We start from the raw sequence: 25,127 nt of genomic DNA on the forward strand, positions 1-25,127 counted from the left end.
TGTCATCAGTGTCTTTGGTAAGACACTGGGGGAGTATGAAGAGAGACTGATTAATGCATCTTGTTGGCTGGAAGGAGCTGGTGAGAAGTAGTTAACTGACAAGTGCCAATTTTGCAGAGCTTCTATGAAACATTCTGTCCATACTGCATCCCTACAGGAGGTAGAAGCCCTTCTAAAGTGTGCACGTCCATACAATCTTAAAGACTTATGTTTTCTGGGATTTAGTGGTTATTCTCTTATTTTTCTGGTGAAATGTTTTATCCCTCCTCCATTCTCAGACCCATGGCGGTAAGACGGTTGCTCGTTGAGGTCGGGGATCACTTTATCCACAGCACCTAGCGCGTAGCTGTAAACGCAACTGACATTCATACTACAAAGGTATCTTATTTGAATCTCGAGACAGCTCTCGGCAGTGGAGGAAATAGGCTGGGAAACGAAGTTACTCCCAAGGTTAGTTACACAATAGGAAATTCGAGGCGGCTTCGAACCTTTAATCCCGGAATATTATCCAGTCTCCGCGCTAATAAAAGCTTCTCGAAGTTGAGCTCATCCTAACTCCTCCCCCCTTCATTTTGCGGGTGTTCTAGTTTCTACAAGCCGGTCTCTTTTAGAAACAGGCACAAAGCGGAAACAGTTACATTGTAGCATCTTAAAGTCGGCCTGAAAGTGAACTCGGGAGCCTCAGAGGTTGGAGGGAGGCGGACTGTGAGAGCACACGGAAGCCCGGGGCTTCGTGCTCCCTCCTCACGGGTAGGAGGGCGGCTGCGGCGTCCAGAGCTGGGGCTCCGGCCCAGGGGAGGCTGCTTTCCAAATCCCAGAGCTCGAAGCTGGTCATGGCCAGCCGAGGAGACGGCAGGGGACTCCGCTAGCTTCCTGACCTCATCGCCCGCTGGAGCCGCGCCACGCCTACCGCGGTAGCCAGAGCACGGGAAAGGAAACTCCAGAACGGGTGACCGTCTGGACCCTACGGGGACGGAGGCGGCCTCTTTGCGGCGGTCCGCCCCCTTTTCTTAAAGCGACTCTGACACGGATCTCCCAAACTTCCTGAAGGGAGGGTGGAGGGTGAGCTCGGCTTCGGAACCGAAAGGATTAAAGGCATTTCGCCCTGGCAGAGAAGAAGCAGCCAGGGTCAGAGCCAGGCGGGACGTGAGCCAGGTTGGTCCTTCGGAGTGGCGGAGTCGGGGCTAGGAGGGCACGCAGGGGGCCACGTGGAGGAGTTTCTTTGCCTCGGGTCAAGGGTGTAGGGCGCCTCGGCAAATGATTGCTACTTTTTAAGCTGTCATCTTGACTCGTCGCCATGTGCTCTAGGCTGGGCTCTGTATGTAGGTATGACTCGTGTCTTCGGCGGAGAAATAGTCCTCAAAACAATGAGTTTGGAGTTTGAAGTAGCATGTATATGTACGTACCTGTGTGTGAACATGTGTACACATGTACACATACACAGATGTACGCCAACATATGGATGTTGAATAATCTGGTTTGGGCCTGCTCTGGATGGTAATAGGCATCGCTCGTTTTTGTAGCTTTACAGTTTTTGTAGCTTTACAATTTGCAGAGTTTTCTTCAGGAAGCTTTGAGGTAGGCAGTGATCAGATAGCCCAAGGTCACAGGAAGTGCCCGGTTCTGGACTCCAAATAAGATGACCTCCAAATAAACTCTCTCAGCCTTAGCTCTTTGAGCCCCAGGCTCTAAAAGGTTAAGTGACTGTCCCCAACTGACACAGCGTTTGTCTTATTTGGTCACTAAACCCAAGTCTGACTTAGAGTCAGGAAGAATTGGGTTCAAATTCTACCTTTAACGTATCCTGTATGCTCTTGAGAGTTTTCAAGGTTCTTCAGAAGGTGTCAAGTCTAAGCTCATTTTCTAGAGGAAGAAACAGGCCCATCGAGGTTGGTTACTTTGTTCAAGGTCACACAGGTAAAAGGTACCAGAGGTGACATTTAAACCTAGGTCTTTTGGCTTCAAAAAGCAGCTTAGTCCCCCCCCCCCCATTTTATCTGTAAAATGAGGACGAAAATAGCCTCTGCCCCCTTGCCTGGAAGTGCTATATAAATGGTCACTGTTGTCATTAACTGACTACAGTTTGGGGCAGGTCACTTGCCTTTTTTGAGCCTCAGTTTCTCCATCTGTAAAATGAAAAAACTGGATTTAATTCAGTAGCCTGAGTCTTTATTAAGAGCCTGCCAGGGGGGGCAGCTAGGTGACAAGTGGATAGAGCACCAGCCTTGGAATCAAGAGGACTGAGTTCAAATACAGCTTCAGATACTAGCGGTGTGACTCTGGGCAAGTCATTTAACCCCGATTGCCTGAAAAAAAAAAGGGCCTGCCAGGCTTCTGTTAGGAATCGGGGATAGGATAGGCTTGAGATAGGCACCAGAGTTGTGTTTTCGCAGGTATAGAGGATCTCCTGGATGTGGAAATACCCTCCACCAGTGCTGTGGGGACACAGAATTGAGCTGGGAATAGGGATAAGGGCCTGGGCCTGTCATTTCTTGGGTATATGGTCCTCTCAAAGGAAGAAGCTTCCTTTCCCCGAAGGGTCTTGGAAAGGACGGGCTGGGGATGCAAAACCAAAAATGAAACCAAGGATGCCAGGACTTTCCCTGAAAATCCATCAGGCTTCTTCCGGTTTTGAGTTCCATGATCCCAGGGCCTTATTGAAAGGCTCTTTCTTCTGGGACCTCAGTTTCCCTTGTAAGTGAAGATTGGGAAGTCGGACCTCAAGACCTCCACTAAGGTCCCTTCCAACTCTAGATACTTTGCCTCTGTCGTTGCTCCGCTCCGGAAAGGATTATCCTCTCCGGGCTTTCCAGCGCGCCGCATGATGCCCCGCCCCTTCAGGGGCCGCCTCGGTTCTCAGGTCCCTCTCCCAGCGCTCCTTCCTGCACTGCCCCTCCCATTCCCCGTCGGTGGTAGCGAAAACCCGGCGCGGAGCGTACGGGGGAGGGGTAGCGCATGCGCCATGCGCGCCGCGGCCTCTGCTCCCTGGCTGGTTCCGCGGCGGCGGCGGCGGCAGCGGCAGCGGCAGCGGCGGGTCCGTATCGGGAGGTTCCGCTGCGGGCTCTGGGCTCCGGGCTCCGGGCGAGACTCGGGCCGGGCTCGGCGGCCTCCGCGCGGCGAGGTGAGCGTGGGGCGGAAGGAAGGAGGGAAGGTCACGGGCCGCTCCGGCCGGCCCCTCCCCGCCCGCGGGCCCCGGGCCTCGGGCCTCGGACCCCGGGCCGGCCACCCCCCTCGGGCTTGGGACCCCTGAGCCCCGGCCCCGCCTCGCGGACAGACCCCGCAGCCCCGGGGAAACCGAGGCCGAGCTTGAGGGGCCGCCCAAGGTCACGGGCCCAGCGGTGGTGGGGGGTGGGTGGGGGAGGGGAGAGAGAGGAGGGGAAGGGGCACCGGCTGAGCCGAGGCCTGCCCGGGCCCACCCTGGCCTCCCCGGCGCTGTAGAGGAAACTGAGGAACGAGACCAGGGTGACGCCGGCCCGGAGTGGCCTCCCCGAACCCCACCAGGTCGAATTTGTAAAGCGTGTAGGCACACAGTAGGGGCTCAATAAGTGCTCGTGCCCTAGGTCTCTAAGGTGTAAGGAAGATGAGCGGGGAGCAGCCCAGTGGGTGGAGAGCCAACACCCCTGCAGCCTGAAGCCGCCTCCCCTTGGACCGGGTAGTTTCTAGTGTCCCTGTTTCTGTAGCCTGGGCAGGCCCCGGGAGGCTGGGCTCCTGTGCCCCCATCCGTAATAATAATGAGGATGATTACTGGTACTATAGCAGCTGGCACGGATTTAGACATAGGGCCTGAGTTTCTCAAAGCGACCCGGGGCACAATCCTAGTTGGTTCTCGTGACAGCCCTGTCGGGTAAAAAGACTCCAGGATGACTTATTCTGAAGCTTACAGCATGGCAGAGGGGACCTCCTCACCTGGGAACCCATCCCCCCAATAAATCACTGGACCAGGCCCCCTCCAAAATGATTGCGTCCGTATCTTACAGATGAGCACATTGAGGCATGGAGAAGCAAAGGGACTTGCCTAGGGCATCCTGACTGGTAGCTGTGCTAGGCTTCCTCTCAGCTTAATGCACCGAGCCTCCCTTTCTTCATCTGTAAAATGGAGAGAATACGTTATAACACCTGCCTCTCAGGGTTGTTCTAAGGATCAGCATTTATTAGATTCTTATTACCAGCTGGGTGCTGGGAGGGTGAAGCCTTCCTTGCCCTGAAAGAGCTTTCCTTTGGAGGAGATGTGTACACAGAGGTATGTGCAGAATATGAGATAGATACCAGGTGGTTATTTTGGGGTGGGGGACAGCTGGAAGGGTGAGTAAAGGCTTCTGGAGAACTTTGGTGAGTCAGGGAGGTGAAGGGGGTGCGGGCATCCCTGGCATGAGCCACTGCCACTCCAAAGGGAGGAGCCAAGGGGTGTGTGTGTGTGTGTGTGTGTGTGTGTGTACAGATGTACACACACCAGTGCGGGGTACTGAGAAGAGCTTGGGCCACCTTTCACCTTGCTCTCCATGCACGGTGTTCTTAGGACTTAGGATTCATTGGTGCTTGTGGAATGAATAGGGGAGGTGGTGAGGCCAGTTTCTCTCCTGGCCTCTGGGGTTGGAATAAAATGAGGGAGCATTAATAGGGTGTCTCAGGCCCATTTCTGGATCTCTGGGGAGCCTCAGAATAGCCCCAAGGTTTTCCTGAGACCCCCCCAGGTCATCCACATCCCCTGCTCTGCCTCTGAAGACAGGAAGATCAGAACTGGCCAGCCTGAAAAGAGTCTTCCTTTGACTTCTTCAACTCTAAAGTATTGAAGGGAATCTTATCCCTAGAAGGTTTGCGCTAGATCTTCCTTTGACCCACCTTACTCCCAAATACAAGTCCCTCAAGGCAGGGAGGGATCACCAGGAAGGGACTCACTCCCCCACCTCCCCACCCACAGGGCCTGGCAGCTGGACAGCTCACTGCACAAAGTAGGTCTGCTCTTGGCAGATCTTTGCTTCACTGCCATTTTACAGATCAAAGAGGGGACGTGGCTTCCAGAGATCACTCAGCTCCATCCCAGCCAGGAGTCCTCATCCTTCTTCTGACACTTCTGACACTTACTGCTTGGACCTAGTCAGAGAGCCACGCCTGAGGACCTAGAAGGCCACATGTGGCCCCAACCCTGGAAGCGTCTTGTCTTTAGATTGCAAACCAGCTGTAATGGATGGCCCAATGAGGAGTCTCAGGACCGGTGTCAGTCATGGCCCTGTGTCATCCCTAGGTGACCCTGGGCCACTTACGAGGCCTCAGGGATCTCACCTGTAAGGAGATGCACTCTTGGCCTTGGAGCTCCTTCCCCCTTGGGGTTCTGTGGCTAGGCATTTGTGCAGGCCAAGCTCCTTTGACAGGGGGGAAGCATCTCAGCTGTCCATTGGGAGTCTTGGCTTGCCCAAGGTCATGGCAGTCATGGTGGTCATGGCTAGTGAGTGCAGGAGCAGGAACCAATGCAGGGCTTCTCTCGCTCTGTGTTGGCTGAGGCCTAGAGCCCAGAACAAGGTGGGCCTGAGGATGGCAGGGTCCAAGTTAGAGCTGGAGAGGGCCGTGGAGGACATCCAGCCTGTGCTGTCCCACCAGGCTGAATCCTTCCCACGCTGGCTCTGCTGTCAGTCTGGCCCTAAGGAAGCTTGTGGCTTCTGTTGACTGGCTTCCATGCCCTCATGCCAGGTCTTGAGGAGAATAGGGGCTGTTGTGGTGTTCGTCTTCATTCCCTGTCCTTAGCACAGGAATACTAAGGTGAATGCTATATCACATTGTACAGTTGGAGAACCAGCCCAGCCAGTGTCTCATGCTGGACACTACGGGGAAAAGCTGGCTCCAGGTCTGGGTGTCCTTCCAGCGCAGCGTACATGTGGGCAGGCCTTTAGCTTACGATACAGTGATCCACCTTTCCACTGGACTGCCGCTTCTAGGGACAGGAACCAGCTGAGCCCCAAGGACCTAGATCTTTGTCTTGAATCAGGATGTCAGACTTAGAAATACCTTAGGGAGACCAGATGGTCCAACACTCTCTTTTGAAACAGGATCTGTCTAGTGACCTTGAGGCATACTGTATAAAGGATTGGGAGAAGGCCTCTTGTGTTGCCTTCCAAGCAGCTTCCCGGGCATTTGAAGGAGCGGCCAAGGACACAGGTACACACAGAGCCAAGGCCTGGCGAGGCCTCTTCCTCAGGCAGTCACTGTGTTGGACCATGGGGAATATTGGGCCTTCAAAATGTGCTTGCCTTATCAGGGAGTTCCTGTTAAGTGGCCAAAGCTTGTTCTGCCCTGGAGAAAAGCTGTTAAAAAAAGACCTCAGTGAGCCATAGAAGTGACTGTCTGTGCCTTTCTTACCAATGGCCTTTAAAAGAGGTGCTAAGTGATCACCGCCTCAACAGATTCACAAGCTGCCATCTTAAGAGGCCAAAAGTTCTTTGTGAGTCTTAGCCAAGGTTCTTATTGTAAGTTAATTGCCTGCATCCGCTGAATTCACCATGTTATTTGAAGAATTTATAGGCCAAGGCTGCTGAAGGTTCCCGGAACCCTAACTCACCATGGCCCTATTTGACCTTTACTTTCCTTAGTTGGGGTGGGGTGGGGGTGAAGGGGGTGAGTAGAACTCATGATATATTCTCAGGCCACTGCTTTAATTCAGCTCCATCTATCTACCATCAAAGTCATTATTAATGTAAAGGGACTTAAGAAATTGGCTACTGTTCATAATTTAAAGATGTGACAGCTTGGGGTTCTTTTTTTTGATTTGCCAAGAGAACCAAACCTAGGCTTTCAAGTGTAGAATGGTGGTTACTTGTTTGAAAATAGACCATAATTGTTGTAGAAGTTTGAAGTGAATAAAGCTCTTCTTATAATTAAACTTTAGCATTTTCCAGCCTAGATTAGCCTCTCATTTTCACATTTAAAGTTTGGAACACGTTTTCTCATAAATCCAATGTTTTGAATGATGGCGAATGGATTCTCATAATAGCTCTCTAAAATCTTTTGGGGGAGATAGAAAAAGAGAACTGTGAGGGGGAAGGAAGGAAGTAAAAATACTCATTAAGTACCTACTATGTGCCAGGCTGTGTTCTGAGTGCTGTATTTCAGTTTATCCCCACAACAACCCTAGGAGGTAAGTGCTCTTATGGAGCTCTATTTGAGGAAACTGAGGTAGACAGGTTAAATGTCCAGAGTTACGCAGCTAGGGAATGTCTGATCAAATCCAGTGTTGGATTTGAACTTGGGTCTTCCCGACTCCAGCCCCCTTTCTCTGTGAAGCAAAAGAATTAGGAGAGGCTTTTTGGAGTTTAAAACAGGGCCCAGGGGTGGAGGAGCCTCAGGGTGGTTATAGTAAAGTAATGTAAGTCATTGCATAATATAATAATGTCCTGATAGTTGGTTGGCAGCTTTGTGCTTGTCTCTCCAGTTCTCCTTATTTTGGGGGGCCTGCACCCTGCTGAGACTTAATTCTTTTCTCCCTTGGGCAGCTTCACTAGGGGACCTGCTCTAAGAATGGGCTGGGGTAGAAGTGGACTTCTGTTGCACGGTGATGGGCCTACCCCTATGCTGAGTGGGTTAATTGCCTAATAAAACATTGACCGGTTGTGACTTTTCTCAGCAAATGGAAGCATGTTTGTGTTTGTGTTTCTGGTCATTTAAGAAGGACTTTTTCTGCTTCAGAAGTGATTGGGCTTATGCCTTGAACAGAACCTTATGAAGAGTCAGATCAAAGCAGGAAAATGGCAGCCTGGAGCTTTGTGTCTTAAATACCTAAGCATGGGCAATCAGTTGTATTGGTCGTGGAGAGTAGCATGTGCCTTTTGTAGACTGAGAGCTGGAGGGGCTGGAGAGGTCATCTAGGCCCAGAGAGGCTCAGGCCTTGCCCAGGGTCACCAGGTAATAGGGAGCAGAGCCGGATTTGGTCCCAGATTCCTGGATCCTGGTTCCAGTGCTCTTCCCACAGCAGCAGGGACTCTGAGCTGGACAGTGCTGAGCTCAGTCAGAGGAAGATTCTTTTGGCAATGACACAGAGGACAAATTGGAGAAAGGATTGGCCAGAGACAGTGAGACTGGTTAGGAGCTAGTACAGTCATCCAGGTTGGGAGGTGAAAGGGGTCTGCACTGAGGGGGTGGCGATGAGGAATGTGGAGACAGTTCTGTAGAATTTGGCCACTGATTGGGATTTGAGGGTGGTGAGTTGGGAGGGTCAGGTTAACAAGGATTTATTAAGCACTTTCTCCTTATTTACTGTGATGCCGGTGTTACAGACCTGCGTGTGACTAGGACAGTAAGGGTATCATCAACAGAAATCAGACCATCGAGAGAAGGGGCAGCTTCCATTCTGGACCAGTTGAGTCTGAGGTACCCGTGGAGCATCCAGATCAGGAGGGACAGCAGGCAGTTCACAGTGATGCATTACAATTCAGGAGACAGCTGTCTATACATCTCTCCTTCAGAGTCATCTTTGTAGAGATAACTGAATTGGGAATGGCAGATCTGTTATAGAGGGCAAAGAGAAAGAAGAGGTTAGGGGAAGTGAGATGGTAGATGTTTCAGTGAAGGAGAGAGGGGAAACAGACGAAGAACCAGAAGAGAGCAAAGTGCCAGGAGATGAGAAAAGTGGGTCTGGAGAAGGGGGCGGTCAGGAGTGTCAGAAGCTGTAGAGACGTAATGGAGAATGAAGCCTGAGAAAAAGGCATTGGATTTAGCAGCCAAGATCCCTGGCACCTGGAGAGGGCTGCTCAGGTCAGACTGTGGGAGTAGAGGAAAGGGGAGACCCCGGGGTGGGGGGATCCCTAAGAGAAGATTGGCCAAGACTAGGAGAAGACAAGAGCACTTGGGGACATGGGCTGAAAAACAAAAGCCTTGGTTTCCCGGGCCACTCTGAATAGTATCACCAGGTGGGCATGCCCAGGCAGGTGGATACCCTCAAACGGGTTGGGGATCAGCAGGCTTTGGCCGGACTCCAGCCCAGCCTCTCTAGGGCTGCTGGACTGCCCTTCCTACAGAGCTGCTTTCATGATGCCCCAGAGCCCACTGTGGTGGGGTCCTCTCTGGACTTTGCTGCCTCGGTGACCTTGGCCTTGACCTCTCTGAACCCCAGTTTCCTTGGTTATAAAATAAGGGACTTGGACTGTCTGGCATCTCCGGCAGGGCTTCTGAGCCTGGGGTTCATCAGCCAACAGGGTGGTGTCCTTGGACAGATTTCAAGGCATCCATGAACTTGGATGGGATAACCTTGCCCATCTTCATTCTCACTCACCTCTAGCTGAAGCCTAGCATTTTCTTCATTTAAATGGCTCCTTGGCCTCTGCCATCCAAGGCATGCACACACAAGGAAACCCCGTGGGCAGGTTTCTCCCAGGTCTCATGGGCAGAGGCAGCCAAGCGTTGGTTTCTGAGCCTGGGAATGTGGCCCCAGCCACCCTTTGCAGGCGGGAGGCCAATACCCACCAGGTTCTCTTTGTCTCCAAGGACTGTCCTGCCTCCCAGGGCATGGTCCTCTTCATCCTGCTCACTTCAGGTGGGATCGCTCCAGGAAACTTTCCCACAGCAGGGCTCTCTGCTCCTCCTGGTCTGTTTCGTGATTGGACAGCTTTCCCTATGGCCCCATGTCGATGGGAGACCTCTTAATCTTCCAATTCTCAGTGTCCTCCCCCATCAGGTATATAAGGGTTAAGTTGTTGTGTGGATGAATTGATGGTGATCTTTCCCTTGGCAAAGATAGAATTTGGAGCATTGGCTCATCCCTGCTGGCTTCCCCTTTGGGAATGATGGCCATGCTGTTTGTCAGCTGAGCTCGTACCAGGGGGTAGTCCTTCAGACATTGCTGGCATTTCCCTTTGCTGATACTGATGACAGCCTCCTTGTGACTCAGTAGACCATTTGTGAGAATCACACTGGCCAAAGGCTGCGTCACTCTTCGGCCTCTGAGCTAGCCTAGCGGCTCCTTGGAGCTGTGCCTGCATTCAGCCCTTCCAGTTCAGTGTGGGCCCTGCTAGATAGAATGATTTTGTAAAATTTTAAACAGACCTTGATTTCATGATTCAAATGAATGATCTTGTCTGGCCTCTGACTGTAGTGTGCTGGGAGGTCTGCCTGCCTCCAGGCTCTCCCTGCTCAAGCCTGGCCTGGCCACATCACACTCCTACTCAGTAGACTCCAGTGGCTGCTTTTATTTCCAGCCCATTGCCAGCTGGTCCCTTCCTGCCTCTCTGACCCTGCGTTTTACTGGCTTCCATCTGTTTGATGATCAGCATCAATGGCCTTCTTGAAGTTCTTTGCCAAGATACCCTTCCTGACCCTGGGACTTTTCCCTGGTTGTCTGTCCTGAGGATTGTCCCTCCCCTTTTCTGCCTCCTGGCCCCCCTGGCTTCCATCAAGGCTCCGCTGCAGCCCTCCCTTCCGTAGGAGGCCTTTCTCACATCCCTCCCCACTAATGCCTTTCTGCTGAGATCGTCTTCCACGTGCACCATATAGATCTTGTATGCCCAGTGTTCATATGTTGTCTCCGCCATTGGAATATGAGCTCCTGGAGGGCAGGGGGTGCGTTTTTGCCTGTCTTGGTATTTGCAGAGCTTAGCACGGTGCGCAGTTTGGCGTGTAGTGAGCACTTAATAAATCAATGGCTGGTGACCGACTATCGCGCTCATCCATCATGTTCGTGGACCTGGATTTGTTTAGGTGCTTCCCATGGTTGGACATCACCTCTGTTTCCAGGTCTGTGCTCCCACAAAAAGGGCTGCTGTAGATATTTTGGGGCATCTGGAGTCTTTTTCTCATTGACCTCCTTGAGGGATATGCCTAGCAGTGGTGAAAGGGTATAAAGCTTTTTCCTCACTCTCTGTGCATAACTCCATTCTTCATCAGGAATGCAATCATCGTGTGCCTGTCTTTCTACAATTCCTCCAATATTGACTTGTCTATCTTTTGTCTTAGCATGATGAACTTGGAGTCAGCAAGACCTGAGTTCATATGTGGATGTGTGACCCTGAGCAAGTCACTTAACCTTTGTCTGCCTCAGTTTCTCCAAGTCTTATATGGGGATAATAGAACGTATCCCACAGGATTGTTGTGAGGACCAGATTGACTGTTTATAAAGTGCTTCGTTCATTCGTTTTATCTCTGACTCTTCGTGACCCCTTTTGGGGTTTTCTTGGCAAAGATAATGGAGTGGTCTGCCATTTCCTTCTCTAGCTTGAAGATGATGGAGGATGAGGAATTGAGGCAAATGCCCACACAGCTAGGAAGTGCCTGGTGTCAGATTTTGAACTCAGATCTTCCTGGCTCCAGGCCCAGAACTCCATCCGCTGTGCCGCAGCTGCCCTGTAAAGCGCTTAGCAAACCATAAAAACACTATGTAAATGTTAGCTATTAATTAGGTAGGTGTGAGGCGAACCTCAGGGTTGTTTTGATTGGCATCGCTCTTAATGTGAGTGATTTGGATTTGATGTGGTTACTAGTTTCCAGTTCTGTTAAGAGTTGTTTATTTCTGTCCTGTGACTGCTTCTATACTGGGGAAGAGCTTTTGCTTCACAGGATTTCTTTAACTTGGAGTACTCTCTGTGGGAAAATGTGTTACTTTAACACCGTCATTTTACAAACAAATTTAAGGAAAAGTGAATTTGTGGTGGAAAGTAAACGTATACTTCATTTCACCACTGGCAGAAGTCAGACTTGATTGTTGATCGAGTTGTTACTTTGTGACATTTTCTCCATTCATTTCCAGGTGAATAATCAAGATGGTACATGCTGAAGCCTTTTCTCGTCCCTTGAGTCGGAATGAAGTTGTTGGTTTAATTTTCCGTTTGACAATATTTGGTGCTGTGACGTATTTTACCATAAAGTGGATGGTAGATGCAATTGATCCGACCAGGAAGCAAAAAGTCGAAGCTCAGAAACAGGTACGGCTTGTGGAATATTGGATGGACCTTCTTGTGTCTAAAACAAATTCCGCACCGCTATATGCCAGGCATGACTCGAACCCATTGGATAAAGTCTCGTTCATTTCTTTTTAGAAGTTTTTATTGCTGTCTTGTGTTTTTACATCTCTTCATTTACCCACCCCCATTCCTCTGGGCATCAGATTTCACCAGCACATAAAACAGGCTGGACGTGTGCAGGCCTCTACCTCTGCACCCCTGGAGTCCAGGACCCTTCCTCCTACCCCACACTCACTTGTATTTCTTCCTCCCACTGATGTTGTTGGGTCTGTTGTTCTGGTTTTCCTTACCTTATGCTGCACCAGGTTATACAGATCTCCTGATTCTCTGAATTCTGCAGGGGAATCACTTCTTACCTTGTAGCAATATTCTGTTACATACGTGGACCACAATTTATTTATTCCCCAATTGATGGACACCTGCTTTGTTTCCACTTCATTGCCACCACAAGAAGTTAGGACTGTTTTGGTGTCTGTGGGACCTTTCTTTTTGTCTTGGTATCATTTGTGCCTCACAGTGGGATCTTTGGGTTAAACAGTATGGACATTTATTCCGTTTCTAAAAAGCATAATTTCACATTGATTCTAGAATGGTTATTGGCCATTCCTCCATCAGTCATTCACAGTTCCTGCCACAGTATGTTATGGTGCCTGGTTTTCTGTTGCCCTTCCCTCCCTCCCTCCTTCCTTCCTTCTTTCCTTCCTCCCTTCCTCCCTCCCTCCTTCCTTCCTTCTTTCCTTCCTCCCTTCCTCCCTCCCTCCTTCCTTCCTTCTTTCCTTCCTCCCTTCCTCCCTCCCTCCTTCCTTCCTTCTTTCCTTCCTCCCTTCCTCCCTCCCTCCTTCCTTCCTTCTTTCCTTCCTCCCTTCCTCCCTCCTTTTTGCTCAGACTTTGGGTGTGAGGTGAAACCTTAAGAGTACTTTAGATTTGCATTTCTGTTCTTAGTGAATTGAGGCAATCTTTCACATGATCGTTAGGAGTCTGCAATTCCTCCTTTGAGAACTATTACTATTTTTTGACCATTTACCTATCGTGGCAAGGCTCTTGGTCTGAAGTATCTGTGTTAATTCTCTATAAGGAAACAGTGATTATGCAGAATCCTGGGAACCTTTACCTGAGAGATCTTCTGGGAAGCTTCCCAGCTGATAAGGTTTCTTCTGGGAGTATTTGAATGGGTTTTATTCATGCAAAATGCTTTTCCATGTCGTGTAATGGAAATGATGGTTTTTATCTTTGTCTTTTATCTTTATGATTGATATTTATATTCGATTTCATCTTTCACTGAAAAGCCAGGGGAGCTTGGTAAGCTCTCAAGGAAGAAAAAGGAAAAAAGAGAAGACTAAAATTGGGAGGAAGTATAAACCTAGAGATTGTACAGCTAGTTTGTCTTAGTCAATATTACTTATATTGAAATTGCTGCTATATTGGATGTAATTGAATTTGAAAGACTTTTGAAAAGCTTCTGGAAATAAACCTTTGTAGTTTGCAGTTCTCTGGGTGATTTTTGGTTATAACCAATAAACCTGATTTTGTCATTTAGTTTTAATGTACGGTGTAGCAAGGAGGGATTTTTAACCTGGGATCTGTGGGAACATTCTTGGGGGAGGGGGCTCCATGAACTTGGATCTGAAATTTAGCATTTCTCCAGTTATTTCAAAACACCGTGCTGAGGAGGAATCAGTAACATCAGCCAATGGCCAAAGGGGTCTGTCCTTTCTTCTTTTAAAAAAAACTTAAAAATGTTTTATTTTTCTTCCCAATTGCATGTAAAAACAACTTTAACATTCTTTTTTCAAATTTTGAGTTCCAGACTCTCTCCCTCCCCCTTATTGAGAAGGCAAGCAGTTTGACTTAGGTTATATGTGTGTAGTCAGGTAAAATCTATTTTCATGTAAGTCAAGCTGTGAAAAAAAAAATACAGGTACAAAAAAAAACCCAAGAAAAATAAATAAAGTGAAGAAGAAGTGTCTTTGACGTGCGTTCAGGCTCCACCCGTTCTGTGTCTGGAGAAGGACAGCGCCGTTCATAGTAAGTCCTTCAGAATTGTCTTGACTCAGTGTATTGCTAAGAAAAGCCAAGTTTTTCACAGTAGATCACCATACAGTGTTGATGGTACATGTATAATGTTCTCCTGGTTCTGCTCATTTCACTTTGTATCAGTTCATGTAAATCTTTCCAAGTTTTTCTAAGAGCATGCTGCTCATCATTTCTTATAGCACGATAATATTCCATGACTTATTCAGCCATTTCCCCAATTGATGGCCATAAATGGGTCTGTTCTTCATCAAAAAGGTGAAGAACTCTGGTCTTGAGTCCAGATAGATTTATCCCAAGCAGTAACTTTTCCCCTGGCCATTTGAGGGTGTGGATGCTGGCATCTGTGGGTTTTAGGCCTCTCTGCCGTGAATTGTGGCTTGACTCAAGTGCAGCTGTTTTTCTAATTGGGAAAAGAAATAAGGCCATGCTGTCTTAAAGACTAAAGAATGGGCAGCCAGAATGCCCCTAAAGTGGCATTTTAAATGTTCATAGTCCCTTAATTTAAGTATAAAGCTATTCAGCCAGTGCAAAGTCAGAAAGTAGGAAACAGAGAGCAGGCCCATGTGGCTGCGCTGCAAAATGCATGGAAGGGAGGGACAGATAAGGACACAGGGGCAGAAGAGATCTGGAGCAGTTGGAACTCCCTGGGCAGGGATGGTAGGGCCAGGCCTGGGCTTTGAGGAAAGCGCTTGGGCAGCTGAGTGGGGAACAGACCTAGGTGAGAGGCAGGATTAGTCTAGTGCTTTCCACAAGTGCACTCTGTCAGACTGTGTATCTGGTGCATTTTATCCCCTTTTGCAAATTGTTCCTGTATGGTTGGCAAGCCTGGGGAGGGGAGTCAGGTGGAAGAAAGCAGGAGATGTAGAAACATTGTCAGCTGCATCAGCCCATCCTCAGACACAGATAATGTGGGAAAGGAAGGGTAAGCACTTGTGCTTCGGTGCTTTTGTCTGTAGGGCAGTACTTTTAATCCTCTAGAGCTTCCTGAGACTCACTCTTGTATTTTTGTCAGCATGGTGCTTGGCACCTAGGAAAATGCTTAATAAATACTTGTTGAATGAGGGACTGGTCTAGCCCTATGGGGCGGCCTAGAGTAGGAACCGATCCAGTTGTCCTTAAATCAAAGATGTGTGCTCGTAGATTTGCTGCTGCTTACCTCAGTTCTACCTGGCACTCCTTCTTTTTACCCTTTTCATCCTCAGATACTTGGGTCTGCTTTAAATTTCCTGGATCTGGGAGTGGCGAAAGGCTAAGGAAGGTCAGATTGAAACAGCTTCCCTCTGTGTTAACCTTTCTCTTGTCCTGGGGGCTCACCAGGGGAGAGTAAGGGAAAGGGCCTGGGGAAGCAGGTCAGCTCTTCATGCCTTTCTGTGTGTCCCACCCACAACCCACATTTCAGACTTATTTAAAAGAAAAGATGGAAGGAAATCACTTAATGTCTTTGTCTGTACTTCCTTTTTTTTTCAGGCCGAAAAACTAATGAAGCAAATTGGTGTGAAAAATGTAAAGCTTTCCGAGTATGAGATGAGCATTGCCGCGCACCTGGTGGACCCTCTTAACATGCACGTAAGAGCTTTCATTTCACTCTAGCACCTCCATTGAGGTTGGGGTAGTAAGGGATTTCAAAAGCCATTTGAATGAGGTGTCTGAGGTATAACAAACACCTTCATGTGTTCTAGTGGTAACTTATAAATGGTAGCTTAATAAACGTAAGACTATCACCTCCACCTGTCCAAAAGAACCAATGCCTGCAAAGTTTGCAGCCACCCTAGCCTGCATTGGAATTTAGTTAGATAAGATCACACAAGCTCCTTGTTGAGTTCCCCTTTGATTGGCCTGGGTCTCCGTGGGCCTCTGACAGAGCCTGTGCCCTGAAACAAAACGGGAGTCAGGCAGTGGGGGTCAGTCTCAGTGCTTCCTCCTTTGTTTCACTGTTTTTGTGTCCACGAGCTTTCCTCTTGCCTTCCTGGATAGAATTTTAGCCACATGATAGGAGTGTTAAAATTCCTTGAAGTTGCATGGAGTTGGATAAATATCTTAGACAGATTGGACTGTAAATGTAGGGGGTATCAGTTTGTGAATTCTGCCATCAAAGTGTCCTTTAGATACTGCCACAAACCTCCCCTACTCTCCATACTATATAGCTATGTTTAGCAATATCCCACTCCCCCACCAAAAAATTTTGAAACACCTCAAATTTGTTCATTTGGACCAAGTTAAAAGTAGGTCCAGGAGGCTTTTCTTGTAAGAAGTGGTACTTTCTAAAATGCTTAGCTTTGCTTTTTTTAGGGTATTCAGTTAAGTAAAGAATCTCTTGTTTAATGGTTGGGGTCCTCATCCATTGATGCAGGGGGCAGCCTCTGCACCTTACTTGATGGTATCACGAGTTGCTGTAGTATGCCTGGGGCCAAGCTTTGCAGCCTCCCCATATACAGGTGTGGGCTGTATCCCAAGGCTTTATAGCTTCACGCAGGTTCTGCCAGAGTTTCTTCTCCACTTAGAGCTCCTTGGAGACCCCAGGGTTCTTTGTGAACCAGGAAGAAGTGTTAGAATAGAACGTCAGTTGAGGCTCAGGGCCCACGCTCTTTAATTGCTGTCAATGAAGGCAGGCTGATCCGGAGACCTCCAGGACCTCTTTGTGGCGTGCTCCATGTGATCCCTGGCTACACCCACTCTGGAAGCTCCTGTCATGTTGGCCCTTGTGCTTCCAGCCACAGATGGAACCTGCCTTCCAAGAATGAGCTTCGCTGAGTAAGGATGAGCTCGTCACCAGTGAAAGAAAGAAAAAGCAGTTCTGGCTTGTCCCCTTCTGCCCCTGCAGTGACTGTGACGGTCATTGATGGAAATGGGGCAGAGGATGCTAGGGATCACAAAGCTTTTTGACTATCTCTAGACCTGGATGACACTGTCATTACACAGATGAGAGCCTTGTCTGGAGATCAACAAGAGGGTCTCATCCTGGAGGAACTGAACCAACCACAGAGCCCCGTGGATCTCACCGCTCTAAACTCACTGTAAACAAAATTAGGAATCAGGAACATTCCTGGTCATCGGAAGGGTGGCTCTTGGGCTTTCCTTGGAAAAGCAAATGAAGGAGGAGGTGAAAGAGGTTTTTATCATGCCTCCAAAGGAAGTCCAAGGCTTGTTGGGGGGCACTTGTTCCTCTTGTAGAGCAGTGTCTGTGATGTGCATTTGCAGGCCCCTGCCCCGAGAATGGTAACTTAGGAGCTACCTGCTGTCACAGAAGACAAGGAACCAGATTTGGTCACTTCAGTGCCAAGGTGGGTGTGGGGGAGGAGGCAGACACACGATTTAGGAGGATGCCTTAGATATCTTTCATGCTTCCTTCATGAAGCAAGTTGGGAGGCTCTAGGGATGGTGAGCCCTGAAGAGCAGAAAAAAGCAGTAGATTCTCTTTTCACTGATTGGGAATGACCTGTTGCTGATGTGGTTTCATCCATTACTGAACCTGCTGACTGCGTGGAGTCAAACTGCTGAGATCAAAGGCTCAATGCCAAAATAAAGGAAAGACTTAAATGAGAGGGCGGTAAGATCACAGTTCAAGCCTCAGCAGTGCCAACACAGGCTGTCACCTTTTCTTCGGACATTGTAACTGCTGTCAATCAGTGCCCTTAATGAGGAGGCCCAAAGAGCCCAGAAACTACTTTAGCCAGCAAATGTTCTCTTTTCCAGAGAGAGAAGGCAGCAAAGGGAAGTACTTGGACAGACTCTAAACCGTTTGTAAAACTGGGGAAAGGGGCATGGTGGAAGAAGAGGAGCAGTGGGGAGTCACAGAGCCTTTAAGGATGAGCCTGGGAGCAAGACAGGGCAGAGACGCGTGAATAGAGAAGATCTGGAAAGATCTCTGCAAAAAGCCCCTTTCTCTGTCAGTGGCTGCAGTCACCACGTTTGGACCCTGGTATCACCCTGGGCTGTACCTGAGCAATTAGGAGAGCACCAAAGACGGTAAAGGTGAGGATAGCTGGACCAGACCAGTGATTGTAATAGAAAGCATTTACACAGTGCCTTAAGGTCTGTGAAAAGTGTGTGATCCCCGCAACAACCAAGTACTGTCATTAACCCCATTGTACAGGTGAGGAAACTGAGGCTTAGAATGGACAGGTGACCAGCCCCGGGCCCACAGGTAGCCCGGGGCAGAAATGGTACAACTCTGTGGGCATGGAGGGCTCACAATCTCTGAAAGAAGGGAGGACGCCAAGGAAATTTGTTAAAAATACGTATCTCAATAACCTCAGAACCATCATTCAAGAAAACCTAACTGCATATACTCTGTCCACATCACGGACATCCTTGAAAGCTCGAGAAGGAAGGGAACAGACCGGCGAGCATGGACACCGTCACACTGGGATGAGGACTGTGGTTGCTGTTGGGAGAAGAGCTAAGCCTTCAACTCACTGGAGTACAATCCTACCTTCAAGGCTCTCCTGCAACACCGTGTCTCCTGTGAATCTATCAGCGTCTTAGAAGAGGCCTGGAAAGCTCTAACAGAGAGCGTGGAGTTTTGCCAAAAGATCTTGGATCACTAATGTCAGCATCGTGAAAGATGTGCTGTGCAGAGTCCAGATGGCAGAGCGGTTCCCTTTCAATGGCGAGGTCCACCAGAAGCTCCTGTGTGGGTGATATAATGTTGATGGCATCAGGCCCTGGAATAGTCCAGAGCTAGATGAGTGGCACTTGGTCCAGTGGAGGGTGTTGGGCTTGGAGACACCAAGTCCAAAGTTTAAAGTCTGCCTCAGATACTTACTGGTTTCACTTCTCAGGAACTGAATTTACTCATCTGTAAAGTAGAGATAATGAAATCTGTACTACCTATAACAGAGGGTGATTGGGAGATCAAAATAAGCTCATGTATGTAAAGCACTTTACAAATTTTAGAGTTTACATAGATTAAATTATTTACAAAATAAAATTCATAATCAGAAGAGTTTGGTCTAACTATCCACACAGGGCAAACCAAGTGGATGAAGAATGCCTTTGTCTCACCTGTGCCATACATTTGGATGGACACTTCATACTGCTGATTCATTAGTACATCCATCTTGTACCAGCACTGGATGAACAATGAGCTGGGCCCAGAACTGAGCAGGATTGAACAGGAGGAAAAGAATGGCTTGGCTTGCCTCTAGAAAACTATGCATTGCTTTTAATGATCCCAAGCGTCTCCCTAAGATGAAAGCCCATCTTTAAGCACCATTATTCTGGTGATGCTGCATGGATTGCTACAAGTCATGAGAAATCACCGTCCCCAAAGAATTAAGGTCAAGAGTTCCCAAAAGACAGTCGAACTGTGGGAGGGCAGAGGCAGCAACATGTTAGTGGCCGAGACTTGTGAGGGAGAGGCAGTGTCAAGAGTGTGTACGTCAGAAAAGATGTGACCCATCAGGCTGTATGTGGGATCATCAGGCTTTGGCCTCCACATCATCAGAGATCCTCACCCCAGCGGGAGCACCCATGATCCCGAAATCACAGAGATGTGTTGTGTGTGGTTCCGTTGAAGACTGTCCAAAGGGCTAGACTGGGAGCCATGCAGGGCTGGCTTCAGATTCTTCTGCCTCTGGCCCTTCCTGGCTCTGTGACCAAGGGTCTGAGCCTCAGGCAGCTCTCCAAGGCTTGGAGAGTAATTGTGAGGTGGACGATGGTTAGGACCAGCAAGATCACAAACCCTGGCCATGCCCCCATGGTCAGGACTCTCTGGGGGCCTTGGTGCATCCCTGGGCGCCCTTCTGGCCACCTCAAATCTTGAGCCCTTCGTTTCTGTGACAAGGGCCTCAAGGCCGGTGCACCCCCACAAGCAGAGACCCCTTGAGGGCACACCTGACCAATGGTCTTTCAGCCTTTACCCCTTGGGCCCTGACTGAGTTAGCAGCTTTGTGGCTTTCCTGCTCCTTTTTCCTTTGGGCCCAAACAGACCAGGTGTTTTCCCTCCTGTGGCACAGCCCTTGGAGCACTTCCCGTGCACTACCATGTTGCTTCTGAGTGTCTCCTTTTTAAGGCTAAATTGTCCTCAGTCCTTTCCCTAGATTCTCCTGCAGCATGAGCTGGAGGCATTTCCTCTCCGAGTTGCCTTTCAGATTGTCGGTGCCTCCCCCCCCCCACCCCTGACTGCGGTGAGCACCTGCGCCTGGTGGTTCAGAGGTCACCAGATGAGGGCAGAGCATGGGGCACCCACTCCACGTCCTCCTCTCCAGGAGTCCTCCTCAGGCCACCTGCTCTCTGATGACTTCACCATCTTGTACTTGTCAGTCAATAAACATTCATTAAGCACCTACTGTGGGCCAGGCCCTGTGCTAGGTGCTGAGCACACAAAAAGAGGCCCAAGATGGTCCCTGTCCTCCGGGAGCGCGGAGACAACATAGGAGAGAAATGGCAGAAGAAAGGCGCTGGCCTTGAAGGGTTAGGACAGGTTTCCTGAAGAAGGTGGGACTCCAGGGGAGCCAAGAGATGGATTGAGGAGGGAGAACCCTGGGCATGGGGGGGATAGCCAGAGAACATGGGGAGCTGAGAGAGGAAGGGTCTTGTCCATGGAGCACACCTGAGGCCGGGGTCACTACATCGGACAGTGTCTGGGAGAAGGGAGTAAGAAGACTGGAGAGGCGAGAGGCAGGCTGGACTTTGTATACCAGAAGACAAAAGGAGTGGGAGAGGAAAAGATGGAGCATGCAGAGAAGCTTGTTGTCTATGGAACAGGCATTCCAGAGAGCACACGGCAGGCATGGGCAGCATTCGTTTGGCACTCTGGAGTGGGAGGGGGAATAAGGAGTCTGGGGAAGGGGAAATGGGACCTGAATGTAACTGGATGAAGTTCAGAATCACTGAGGTGAGTATAGGGTATAATCAGGTGGGAGCATGTTAATCATTGATGGGAAAGTACCACTCCTTTTCTCAGAGGAGGCTGGAGATTGGGCAGGAGACCCTCACAGCATGGGATGGAAGAACATGGTCATATGGAAGCCCCCACCCCCATTACCTTTCTCTTCCTCTTCTCTCATGGGTGCAGGAGGCAGAAAGTGTACAGTTTCTTACCTGTTTATTTAATTTTTAATGGAAATGTAAGATATAATGAAAGACTATGTGATCTAGTGAAGGACCTGGATTTAAATCCTGCCACAGATACCTGGAGTCTTTGTGACTTTGGGAAAATGACTCCACCTCAGGTTCCTCATCTGTCAAATGAGAGGTCCAGGTTAGCCTCTAAGGTCCCATCTAGCTCTAGATCATTGATCTCACACTCTTACCACTGGATGTTTCCTTATTAAAATTTCATTTTATGATATTTGGTCCAGTGCTCCCATCTGCCAAGAGTTTTGATTCCTGACCTTGTACACCCACACAGCTTTCTATCACCTTCAGATTTAATCAAGTGTCACTAAAGTCTCCAGCAGCACGGGTCCAAGACCATGGAGCATTCCAGCAGAGACCTCCTTCCCACCTGAGTCACCCAACTCTGAATCCTTCTAGCCCCCGTGTTTCTGTCTTTTCCACAAGATTGGCTTGGTGGAAGTCCAGGCACACTATTTTTAGATCTCCCCTGATTTGCCCTCATCTGTCAGAGGAATGAGGTGACGTTAGTTGGGACAGCCCTGTGCTGAATCGGGCTTCCTCTCCTCGATGCACTAACCCTTTTCAAATAACACACTCTAGGATTTTGCTGTGGTTTCATCCCACAGATCTTCCAGATAGTGCTCAGCAATCCCTCCTCCAGCTTTTTCTATATCCAAGGATGGAGTTCATCGGGGTGGACATTGTCTGGATATTGGACAGTTCTTGTGTCCCACCAAGAAATATCAATATGTTTAGTGTAGAAAGGAAAATACCCCCGACAGGTGGACTTGAGGCTTTCACTTCCTGATCCAGACCCTTAGAACAAGAGTTTTTGATGCCATGCCCCTCTCAACGAGTAGAGCTCTGGTTGGATTGGCATAGCCTCTGATTACCAGAAATCCTTGTGAACATGGATTCCATTGCCCGCATCTTCCTGTGAACTGTTTCGCTACTTTGACTGGCCTGGCTTACTTGGGATTCCCTTTCCCCTGGCACAGTATCTTTATCCTAAGTGGTCTCACAAGCCATCCCTTGGCTCTGCTCATCGCCTCATTTAATTGTCAAACTAATGGTTAAGTGAGCGGCTGGAAAACTGGATCGGCTCTGAAGCCTGAGGGTTCACGTTCTGGCTGTTTCCCTCTACATAAGCCCTTGCGCAACCCGGGGCCTCCATTTCCATGTCTGTAAAATGAAGGGGATCATATTGATGACCCATAAGTCTCTTCCAGCTCTAAGTCAATGCTCTGGAGTTGAAGTTCCTAAAGATTCTATTTTTTTTTTTGCCTAATTCTGTGTTAACATATTATGCTTAGGAAAATCCTCCTCCTCCTCTCCCAGACTTGTACCTGGTGGAGTTAGTGCTTATCCTTCTAGCTTTTCCTCTGTCCCTTGTCCTGACCCATTGTGTCTCTGCTGCTTCTTGCCTCAGGTTACTTGGAGTGACATAGCAGGTCTGGATGACGTCATCACAGACCTCAAAGACACCGTCATCTTGCCTATCAAGAAGAAGCATTTGTTTGAAAATTCCAGGCTTCTCCAGCCTCCAAAAGGTAGGGTGGGGGCAACAGGAACTTGGCATTCTAGAAGGTCATTGCATCTTTTTATGCAGCTGCCAGGTTATCTTTTAAATGAAAATTATGTTTTATTGTATTTATTACCTCATGTATTTAAATGAATACTGTTTTCCCCTGGATAGTTAATAAGGCAGATCAGAAGTCCAGTTTGCCTATTTCAAGTAAATTAAAATTTGAAAGACAGTGGTGGTAGAAATTGCAGAAGTCTAAGCCAAATTATTTCAAAATACCTAATATTGGGATAGCCAATGGTTTACAATTACTTTTCTCATTCCAGATTCTTAATTATATGGGTTTTGACCTACTTTTTAGATTATAACCATTCTTTACGCAGGCAGTGGGAAGCTGCAAGTGACCTAGAACCTCAATAGTGAAGGTAGGCTAATTGTGAGACTAAGGAATAGGGAAAGAGCATCCTTCTGATCTGGGACCGAGTTAATTAATACGCCAATAGAAAACGGTCTGCTCGACCCAGAATCTTGTCTCTCTTAGTTTGCATTAAATTCATAGACATGAGCTTGATTGTACATCATTAACCTTGGAGGGAAACTAGTCCCTCTTTTCATGGGGAAATTGCTTTAATCCTCATAACTCAGGAGTTGAGACAGTTTGTTGATTTACTCTTCAAGGTAGATGGTGCATTTTTAATTTTAATTTTTTTAAAATTTGCGCTTTAAAAAAAGAGCATTTCCATACATAAAGTAGAACAGAAAAAAAGACAATTGCCCATGAAACTAGCCATCTGTGTGCTTATTTTTAAAAGTCCATCTAATGCATTGGTTGTCCTGCTTGGCTCACTCTCCCACGCAGCAGGGGCAGCACCTTCATCTTTGAAATGCATCATTGGCCCTCTTTCAGTGACCCTGTGGACAACTCTGTATTCTGACTCATACGTACTGTGTTTAGTCTTTCTTGAGCTTGTCTACGTTCTCTCACAAAGAGCAGAAAATGAAAAGTGACCCAGAGCAGCCATCCTTAGCCAGGTGCAGTCAGGCTGACCTTGGCTTTAGGATTGCAGGCCAGGCCCCGGGAAGAGATCTTCCCCAGGGACCATATTGGCACCGTGGGTGGAGAAATGTTGGGTTTGGTTCCCCTCGCTTGCCAGGAAGACTTAGTCTGGAAAACAGACTTTCTTTGTTATTGTCACATCAGGCACTCAGTTATTTTGTGCCCCAGCACCTCTGCTTTCTGTGCCCCACTCTCACCTGGGGCTCCAAGAAGCTGTAGCATGAGAAGCAGCCACACCCCAGTAAAACCATCTTGGCAGATGGGCTAAACCAGATTGAGGGTAGCCAATGGGCCTCAAACCCATGCGTGAGTTGGGGAGATGTCTGCCCCAAGCATGTGAAGACTTTCCCAAGAGAAACGGGCAGCTGAGAACAATTTGTTCCAACAGCCATGAAGGCGGCTGAAGCAGGCACTTGGTCAGACATCAGAAACGCCAAGGTCATCCACTGCATCCTGCTTTGTGCAACTCTGCCTCACCAAAATCCAGTTCACACGCAAGTCAAGACATCGTGACGTTGTTGGTCCTCTTTGAAAACAAAGGACGAACAGCCACCACGTTCTGGAAATGTGCCATTGCTGACTTGGGTCTGTTCTAGAAAGATGATTTGTGAATGAACGATCTCAGTACCTCAGAAACAGTTCAAACCCCTTGGATAAGAAAAGGCACTGCAAATACTTATTAAACCATTAATTGAGCAAAGCAATCAGTTACAGTTACACAGTGTTAATCTGGCAGCCATGAGAAGAGCAGTGGCACTTAAGCACAACATTGATATCATGCTGGAAGGTGTTTGCACCACGAAGGCATTGGCACGCACCCCAAGCTGGCAGGACAGATGATTCTGGTTTCTCAGATGTGTCTGAGACAGGATTCACACCTCTGTCTGGGGACTCCTGATCCAGCACTTCCTCACTCACTCTCCTGTGTAGCCAGAATTCCATTTTAGAAGTCAGATTGAATCTTAAAATATGATCTTACTAGTTAAAATCAGTTAAAGATACACTGAGATCTTGTCAGATCTAGTAAACAGAATATTGTGGCTAACTGTTCACAGATGCAAACTTCATTTCTAATACACTTTACAATGAGCTTTTTGGCATTGGATATGAAAAGTTTGCAAAAATTACTATAACAGACTCTTCACCATCAAGGACAGTGAAGTCACTACCACCGATGGACACTAAGATCAGGCCTTGGTGCATTTCTTTGAAGAAGTGGAAATGAATGGCCTTGAAAAAAAACAATGATGGGAAAGCAGCTTCTGAGTCAAGAAACATTTATTAAGTGCCTGCTGTGTGCCAATCCCTGTACTAAGAAAGGTAAAAGGTAGTCCCTGCCCTTGAAGAGCTTCCAGTCTAAGGGAAGGGGGTGGGACAGTGTGCAAAGAACACGGTAAATTGGAGATAATCTACAGGGGAAGGCATTGGCATTAAGGGGACTCGGGAAAGGCTTCCTGTAAAAGGTAGGATTTTAGTTGGGACTTGAAGGAAGCCAGGGAGGTCAGTAGTCAGT

At 48.4% G+C, this 25,127-nt stretch overlaps 1 protein-coding gene across 3 annotated transcripts in view; it reads left to right on the forward strand.

The window, feature by feature from the left end:
• The first annotated feature begins 673 nt into the window (after window positions 1-673).
• The window catches only part of ATAD1 (ATPase family AAA domain containing 1), a 44,941-nt gene continuing 20,487 nt past the window's right edge, over window positions 674-25,127 (forward strand). Inside the window, exons 1-4 of one of the 3 annotated variants that reach the window (XM_036735742.1) lie at window positions 674-1,155; window positions 11,723-11,897; window positions 15,438-15,536; window positions 22,462-22,582. In XM_036735742.1, the coding sequence (XP_036591637.1) occupies window positions 11,736-11,897; window positions 15,438-15,536; window positions 22,462-22,582 (382 nt within the window). In that variant the 5' untranslated portion in view covers window positions 674-1,155; window positions 11,723-11,735. Of the gene's footprint in view, window positions 1,156-1,238; window positions 1,327-2,937; window positions 3,122-11,722; window positions 11,898-15,437; window positions 15,537-22,461; window positions 22,583-25,127 lie in introns of those variants that run through there. The other 2 variants (XM_036735743.1, XM_036735741.1) reach the window with 2 other exon arrangements.

Source organism: Trichosurus vulpecula, chromosome 8 (genome assembly GCF_011100635.1).
Source record: "Trichosurus vulpecula isolate mTriVul1 chromosome 8, mTriVul1.pri, whole genome shotgun sequence".
NCBI lineage: Eukaryota > Metazoa > Chordata > Mammalia > Diprotodontia > Phalangeridae > Trichosurus > Trichosurus vulpecula.